The sequence below is a fragment of the Abramis brama genome, assembly GCF_963993115.1.
Source record: "Abramis brama genome assembly, chromosome: 9".
Taxonomy (NCBI): Eukaryota; Metazoa; Chordata; class Actinopteri; order Cypriniformes; family Leuciscidae; genus Abramis; species Abramis brama.
In genome coordinates this window covers 36,212,433-36,221,504 of record NC_139971.1, presented here as the reverse complement: position 1 = coordinate 36,221,504, position 9,072 = coordinate 36,212,433, and the positions used below count along the sequence as shown (strand labels likewise).

The 9,072-nt window shown below is 40.1% G+C and overlaps 1 protein-coding gene across 1 annotated transcript; it reads left to right on the top strand.

Moving 5' to 3' along the window:
• Window positions 1-4,788: 4,788 nt before the first annotated feature.
• LOC311089262 (C-C chemokine receptor type 7-like) lies at window positions 4,789-5,986 on the top strand. Its single transcript, XM_084123816.1, has one exon. It carries the CDS (start codon window positions 4,915-4,917, stop codon window positions 5,704-5,706), a length of 792 nt encoding a protein of 263 aa, XP_083979942.1. The 5' UTR covers window positions 4,789-4,914; the 3' UTR covers window positions 5,707-5,986.
• The last annotated feature ends 3,086 nt before the right edge of the window (window positions 5,987-9,072 follow it).

The following is a 9,072-nucleotide window of genomic DNA, read 5'->3' as shown; positions in this document are numbered from 1 at the left end:
TGTCTTATGTCTACCTAAATGGCCTGCCCAGGGTACCGAATGACCCAAAGAAAGGACTAATTCTCTACCCTCCCTGGGGACTACCAACTGCAGCTCAGGACTCCGTTTACAAACTACCTTCCACCTCTGGCTGGCCTGCTAGTGGTCTCTCCTCCACCAACTTGTACAGGGGACCGACTACATTGTAATTTTTCTGCAATTGTACTATGTCTCAAGGTATTTTATAATCCAATGTGTTCTCAGGGACAGGTTCCCCTTCACTCACCACTGCATGTTGAAACTTTTCACGCTTCCTCTGACTCCTTGACTTCCGCGTCTTTCCTGGCTCTGCTTCAAGTTCTGCCTCAAAAAAAGGTAAAGCTCCTTGTAATCCTACCTCCTCCTCACTACTCTTGGCCATGGCCCGAGTTATAGCTGGATTGCAACTCTGCAAAGGAAGGAGATCGAAAAAAACAGGCAGATCTTGACCCAGCACCATAGGGTATGGCAACTCAGGTGAAAGGCCTACTTCCAACAGAAAAGATTGTCCATGCACCTTTACATGAACATAAGCTGTAGGATAGTACCTTTTGTCACCATGAACACATTTAATTGCCACCGGAGATCTTAGGTTCCACAGATGGACTCTGCATACTTCCAGTGTTCACCATAGCACTGACTTCCTGTCCATTCAAACACACAGTCACATGATGCAAGGAAATCTTTGCTATACAAGTAGGGTCATCGGGTCTAGGTACTCCACACAAATTTGTCTGTGTGTAAGATCTATTAGGGCACCTAGGCTTAGCATGCCCCTCCTGTCCACACTGATAGCACACAATAGTTTTAATGTTAGCACTCAGTTTCCCACTAAGACCACCATTATCACCCACAAACTTACCTCCCGTCATACTTGTCTTCAGGGATGATACAGATCTCTTACTGGGTCTTTTGGGGTCTTTGAAAGTTTTCCATTGATTGTAAGACCAGGGTTGACCTCGTCTTCGTGCTGCGACAAACACATCTGCAAGCTCTGCAGCCTTTGCTGCTGACTCTGGGTTATGCTCCTTTACCCATGTTTGAAGCTCTGGAGCAAGCACCCGAAGATATTGCTCCATGATAATCACCTCCGCAACTTCCTCCTTACTCTGATTCTGTGGCTGAATCCACTTGTTAAAAGTGTCCTTAAGACGCCCATATAGCTCCTTAAGGGTCTCATCAGCTCTTACATCTGTGGACCGAAACCTCAAACGATAGGTCTCAGGATTAATATCATATTTCTTTAAAACTGCTGCTTTCACTTCATCATAGAAAAAAGATTCATTAATATCCATGTTCACATAAGCACTACGAGCTTTGCCAGTAAGTAGCGGCACTAACCTCACAGCCCAGTCAGTTCTCAGCCATCGGCATGCAGTGGCTATCTGCTCAAAAGTCATAAGTAAATGCTCCACATCATCGTCTTCGTTAAACGGCTGTAGAGACTGCTCTGTCATGCCCTTGGCTGTTCTATGATTTGACCAGCAACGGATGGTGAGCCCCGAGCATCTACCTGCTCACTCCCTTGATTCAAAAGGGTGTATTGAAGCCCAGAAGGATGAACATTAGTTGGTGTAGTTCTCGTATGTACCTCTTCCTGAAGAAGAGTGAACTGATGTTGAAGAGCCTTCCATCTATTCTCCTGCCACGCTGTCTCCTGGTCGAGTCGTTTATCTCTCTCTTGCTGCATTTTCATATGTGCACAATTAAACACACAACTATGTGTCTCAAGACATTACACTAATTTACCTCTAGAACAATCCTCTTCGTCTTTCTCACACAGGCGCATGTGACCAGTAATGGCGCCGGTGAACTGAAATGGAGGAATAACCACGCGGTTCACTATGACCACATTTATACTCATTTAGAATGAAATAGTAAAATTAAACAATAGAACATAGCAATATAAATTTTTCACAAGAACTTTTAATCCTATATTAATCATTTACCTCTATATTAATCATCTTTTGCTTTCACCCAAGCGCGTCTCACAAGCACGCGTCGGCCAGCAATGGCGTCGGTGAACGAGGAATACCCACGCGATTCACTATAAGCCTGGAGTGAAATGTGACTCAACAACATTCACTCGGCTTCTCCATACGCTGCATGGTATGAAATTAATCAAATTAAAGTTTTTCTACTTTTCTTCTAACTATATACTTTTAACTTTGATTGCAGAGATCGACTCGCGTCTTCTCTCCTCTATGCTCAGCTCTCTCTTCGTTGCGCAGGCGCGTCCAAACACACACACACACACAGCGCGTGATGACGGAGCGTGCTCATTGGTCAATCACAAATCAAATAATAATAACTTAAAACTTCAACTGTTTGACTTAAATAGTTTTTTTACACATCACTTTTCAACTTTTATTAGGGGAAAATCATAACTAAATTGTGTAAATAAAATAATTAACTTCATTTAACCTGTGTTACACATATCTTTGCCAAAACTGGCCCAGATGTGTTTTAAGATAACTGGGCCACATTTGGATCATCATATGTGGGCCACTTTTGGCTCACATCCAGATGAGACAGTGCCACTGAGCCATATCTTTGCCCAAACTGGCCCAGATGTGTTTTAAGATAACTCGGCCACATTTGGATCATCATATGTGGGCCACTTTTGGCTCACACGCAGATGAGACAATGCCACTGAGCCATATCTTTGCCAAAACTGGCCCAGATGTGTTTTAAGATAACTGGGCCACATTTGCAGCATTATATGTGGGCCACTTTTGGCTCACATCCAGATGAGACAGTGCCACTGAGCCATATGTTTGCCCAAACTGGCCCAGATGTGTTTTAAGATAACTGGGCCACATTTGGATCATCATATGTGGGCCACTTTTGGCTCACACCCAGATGAGCCAGTGCTCACTGAGCCATATCATTGCCAAAACTGGCCCAGATGTGTTTTAAGATAACTGGGCCACATTTGCAGCATTATATGTGGGCCACTTTTGGCTCACACCCAGATGAGACAGTGCCACTGAGCCATATCATTGCCAAAACTGGCCCAGATGTGTTTTAAGATAACTGGGCCACATTTGCAGCATTATATGTGGGCCACTTTTGGCTCACATCCAGATGAGACAGTGCCATTGAGCCATATCTTTGCCTAAACTGGCCCAGATGTGTTTTAAGATAACTGGGCCACATTTGCAGCATTATATGTGGGCCACTTTTGACTCACACCCAGATGAGCCAGTGCTCACTGAGCCATATCTTTGCCAAAACTGGCCCAGATGTGTTTTAAGATAACTGGGCCACATTTGCAGCATTATATGTGGGCCACTTTTGGCTCACATCCAGATGAGACAGTGCCACTGAGCCATATCTTTGCCAAAACTGGCCCAGATGTGTTTTAAGATAACTGGGCCACATTTGCTGAAACATATGTGGGCCATTTTTGGTTTACATCCAGATTAGTCACTGTCGATTGTGCCACGTTTTTTAGGTGGCCCACATTTGGTTTGTGATATTTGGGCCATATTCATTATTTATCATATGGGCCACTTTAGGCTCACATTCAGATTACACATTGCAATGAGTGCCGCATCTTTGCCTAAAACGGCCCAAATGTGATTTAAAATATTTGGGCCATATTTGCCATTTTACAAGTGGGCCACTTAAGGCTCAGACACATTTGGTCCGGGCCATAAGTAGGCCTGCAGTGCCGCATCATTGCCTGAAGTGGCCCACATCTGGAGGAAATCGAGTGTATGCTGTTTCTGGATGTTTTTGTTTTTGTTTTTGCTGTTTTTTTATTCAGGATACTCCGTCTGGCGCATGCAATGATGACGCAGTGAATAGTGACGATTCTCTCTGACCAATCAGCAGTCTGCCGTGTTTTCACGTCACATTTTAGTATCGCCTCAGATCGCCTCAGCTCGCTAGAACTTCGCCGGAGGTGGTACGAAAAAAAGTACCTGGAAGCAGGTACAGGTACAACTTTTACACAGTGGAAAACCAAACAGAGCCGAGTCGAGTCGAGCCGAGGTGAGCTGGTACTGTGTAGTGGAAAAGCGCCATAATTGTTCAGAAATCTGAACTTATTGTTTTGAGAGACAAACTCATTCGAGAATGGAGCCAAAGTGATTGAGGAAAACTGTAAAACTTAGAATTAAGAACATCCTATAAGTAGTGATATATTACCATGGAGTTATATATTATTATGAGCTTAATAAGACGATTTTTAATATTTTTTTATTTAAAAAATAAGCATGTGAGGTAAATGTTTGCAGCTTGCAAGAACAGAAGAGGAAGACACGTCTGAAAACCACAAACCACAAGAATACAGCTATTTTACAAATAAGCTAAAAATAATGCAAACTGAAGTTCAATAAAATCATATACCATCGATTAACAACCAACAATAATGTACAGTATGTGAAAAATGTTAACCTATTCTATTACACCCAATAAACAAAATAATGAACATTTAAAATATCATCATATGACCCCTTTAAGGGTGAAGTGTGAGTTAATAATGTTGTCACTGTATCTTTTATTTTAATTGCATTGTTTGGTTTAGAAGAAAATATATATAGCGAGTCAAAAGGAAGCTTTAATGAATTATTTTTTTCCCTTGATTGAGATAAGAGCAAAGCTGTGGTTTTAGTTTACAGAAGTGGGAGGAGTCGACATAGCCCCTGTTCTTCAAGCAGTCATAACTTACATTCAGCATTTTCCAGACCCCCCAAAAAAAATTTGATCATGATGGAGCTCAACGTAAGCTTCATTTCCACATCTAACAACACTGCTGTGGGTTCAAAGCAGATTGCTCCTGCTGTAGTTCTGGGTTTGTGCTGTTTGGTGGGTTTGCCAAGCAATATCGCTGTAATCATCAGCATTGCTCGTGAGTGGAACAAAAATTTGAGCTTTACCTTAAGCCTAATGCTAAACCTTGCTGTCTCTGATGCTTTGACCCTTTGCTTGGCTCCTGTCGTGCTGTGTGGAATACTGTTTGGATGGAAACTTGGCCTTTGGTCTTGTAGGATCCTGTTCTTCTCGGGTCACTGGAGTCTGTATGTTGGTGTCCTGACGGTCATCTCCATGAGTGTGCACCGCTATCACAATGTCATCAAGTCAAGGGTCACTAACAGGAAGCTACTGCACAGACTGGAAAGACGACACAGACGCCTTCATCTGACTGGCATCTGGATTCTAGCCTTTGTTTTTGCCCTACCAATATTTTTCACTCAAGAACTCAAAGACAAGGATGGATTGCAAAGATGTCAGAGGACAATGGAGTCTATAGTAGTGGCTGTTTTGCTTCTTGAGACCCTGTTTGGGTTCATAATTCCATTTTTGATCATGTTAACATGTTATCTCTGGTTGCACAAAGGCTTGAGCCAAAAAGCCAAGAGCTCCAGTCTAACTAAAGCTCCACAGGACCAGAAACCCAGAAATCAGGGGGCAAACGTTAAGACTTACAAGAAGAGACTTGTGGTCAGCATCGTTTTGACTTTCTTTCTGTTTTGGACTCCTGTTCACATCATCAATGTGATTGATATAGTTACTACTCTGACTAAAACATCTCATCCAGATGTTTATGCCCAACTGAAGTCCTTCCGTAGAGTTTATGGTGATATAAGCAAGACTCTGGCTTTGCTAAACTGCTGTCTGGATCCTTTTCTCTATGCCGTCTCTTCAGGAAATATTCTAAAATGTATCAGAAAGAAATGATTCAAAATTTCTGATTGGATTATTTACTTCCATGTTTTAAAGACTCCCTGTTTCCTCATTGCTGTTCTTGTGTGGTTTGCTGTATGAACAACACATGCTGTTGATGGAGAAACAAAATTCAACATTCTTCTGACTGCATTTCATTTACACGCATCCATTTATACATACTGTCATATTTATCAACATGAATAGAGTAAGTATAACATTGTAAATAATCACATGAAAGAGATTTTTTATTATTATTTCTTAATGATTACTGTCATAGTTTGTGAAAAGATGACAAAATTGAAACCTATTAAGCACATAATTAATAAAAACAGTGTGATAAATAAGCAATCAGTATCTGTAAAATAAGTAATTAGCCAAATTTGATTAAATGTAGGGTTGCAAAATCCAGCAAATGTGTGATATTCTACATGTACATATACTGCTCTGATATAATATACTGAATATTATACTGCTCTGGGGGGTATGTAAAAACAAATATTGCATCACAATAAGTGTAATTGTGATTGTCAAAACATTTGGTAACTAAATAGAATTTTATGAAGTTTAGTGACAACATGTTACAATGTTTACATTGTACAATGACTGGTAGGATACAGTTTTTATTATTGCTTGACAAAAATTTCAAGATTTCAATTCCATTCTTGTGATTTGATTCCGATTTTGATTCAATATTGACTAATTTGGATACATGTTTATTTTAAATTTTATTTTAAAAAATAATCTCACCTAATGCTGTAAACATAGAGGGCCCAATCTGCTGGTATTATTAAAGGTTAAAAATAACATTAAATTAAATATAATGCAGTTTTTGTTATAATAACAATTATTTAATGACATAGGTAAAAATATAATAAATATGTAATATAGTGCTCAGCAAAATCTCCTCTCTAGCTATTTTTTCTATTCAATTAACATGCTATGGTCGTTAAATGGCTTTCCTGAGGTAAATGTAACGTTATGTGACATAATTGTTCTCCTGCTGTTATATTGACCTCTTTCCGTGGTTGAAAAACACTAATTGGTCGATATTATGTATACTTTCGGTAAGTTGTACTGCATCTTTAAATAAAAAAGTAACAGGTGATCGGTTCACGTGCACTTGAACTGAGGCGCTCAGCGATCTGTCACGTCACATTTACCCACATAGCAATTTTTTTCTGGCCCAGCTCCGGGCCACACTATCACATTTCCCTCGGCCCAAGTACCGCAAAGAATGACGGCCCTGAAGTGACCCAGAACTGGATTAAAGACAAGGGTCACACATGGGCCATAACTGGCCCGAATCTCAGCCAGTTAGTCACCCTTAACTGGCCCTGAACTGGGCCAAAACAGGTTTTATTATTGGTACCAATTCTCAGCCATAAGTTAACCATATCAACGCCACCCTTTAACCAGAAACCCCAAAACTGAGCCATAACCCAGCCTAATCTTACCCAAACCATGTGAACAAATAAGGCACAAGAAAATTCAATTCTCAAAAATAGTTTATTTAACAATAGGCACAAGCCAATAATAATAAATTATTATTATTTTCTATTTTTTTTTTTAGAACATTCAAAGCTTAACATCTTATTACCACCTCACAGTGCATTTAATTTCAAAATGTTCTGGTCTGTCTTAAAACAGTAGTTTACTTATTGTAGTAATGCACAAGCCAAAAAAAAAAAAAAACATTTTTCAATTCTAACTAAATGAATCTATCAATGAATCTAGCACTGAAATTTAAACATATTATAATGTAATTTTACTCTCAACAAACATAAAGCAAATTTTAAAAAAAATTACTTAAAACAAATTTGCACATAAAAATGTTTGTATGTGTGAGGGAGAGAGTGATGCTATCCTCAGGAAGTGAAGTACAGCTCTGCAGCCCCTCTTTTCTGTGTCGGCCCACATCTGGACCGTGTGAAATCGACATGAACCAGATTTGGGCCAGATCTGGGCTGAAACCATAGACAGTAAACGGCTGAAACTATGTTGCTGTTTCAGGAGCTGAAGCCATCTTTGTATTGTTGCTTCTTTCTCCTGATCAGTGGCATGTGTCAGACGATTTTTTCCTCACAGCAGCTAAAAGACAAAATACTAAATTAATAAATACATATACAAATATTCATCCACCAACTGTAAATAAATTTAGGTAACAAATTAAAATAAGGTTGCTTCGGTTACATTTTATACAGGAAATGATTGCTTATAATGTGGCACTATTGAATGACCCGCAGGCCGGTCAAAAGCACCCCGGTCGCGTCAGTACTCGCGTTCTCAAGTTCAGGGCAGTGAATCAGCTACAATAGGCAAAAGTTCATAGGCAAAAAATTCAGGTAACGTATTTAAAAAAGCTCCAAAAAAGAGATGTTCTTCTATTTTTTTTAAAGATTGCCATTAACCTGCCAAAATAACCTTCGTACCCGCCACGGTCGATTTTTAATCGAGGACCGAGGTTAAGGTTAAATAAAAATACTAAAAAAATAAGAGAGCTGTAAACACATCGCAGGCTTGATCTGTTGCGGCATGAGTGCAAAAGAGAACCCATGTGGTTGCATGTCTGCTGTATGTATTGCATTTAATGTTAGGTCGTACACAATATATAGACTGTAAAACAAATAGAGTCGTGCACAAAATAGCTTCACTTACCTGAACAGCGGTTCTGTTTGTCAGACGTCTTCTTCACCCTTCAGCGGGAGAAATTTCAAACGACGCATCACGTGAACCTCATCCACCAACCAGAAAGCTGCTGTTACCGTGGAGATCGCACAAAATAAACAATAGTTCACTGCACAGTTCAAGTGTAAGTTGCAGGTTAACCACCACAACCAATTAATGTGTAAATTAAGTGCTCAATATGTATATATATAAACATTTCTGTCTTAAAATGCGTTGAAATAACATTTATTGGGGTTTCTTCAAGGTAGCGCGTTTTTACAGCAACTGGGTGATGACGTCATAGAAGGAAGTTGCAACCATACTCTGCTAGACTCCTACTGTTTGTGGCTCGATTATGGAGAACGACTGGGGAGGTGGGGAACTAGTGTTGTCAAAATACCGGTACTTCGGTACTGAAAATGTGACGGTACCAGCATTTCTGTAGTACCGGGTATATTCGGTACCCAGTAACGTTAGGCAGCTGCGTTAAGTCGCTTCCATGTTTATCTAAGCACGGGGCTCCAGACTATCTTTTATTACTACGATGAGCACTGTAGCCGATATATACCACGAGTGTCTGTGTATATTAAACTGCAGAAATACTATTTAAATATTAACATTGCATGTTCTTTGTCTCTGTGTGAATGAATGGCGCAGACGCGCGGTGTCATTTCACACACACACACACACACACACACACACTGAAGCACGAGT

Excerpts from the sequence above, each read along its gene's own strand:
- LOC311089262 (XM_084123816.1), top strand. The coding sequence starts at position 4,915 with ATGCTAAACCTTGCTGTCTCTGATGCTTTGACCCTTTGCTTGGCTCCT.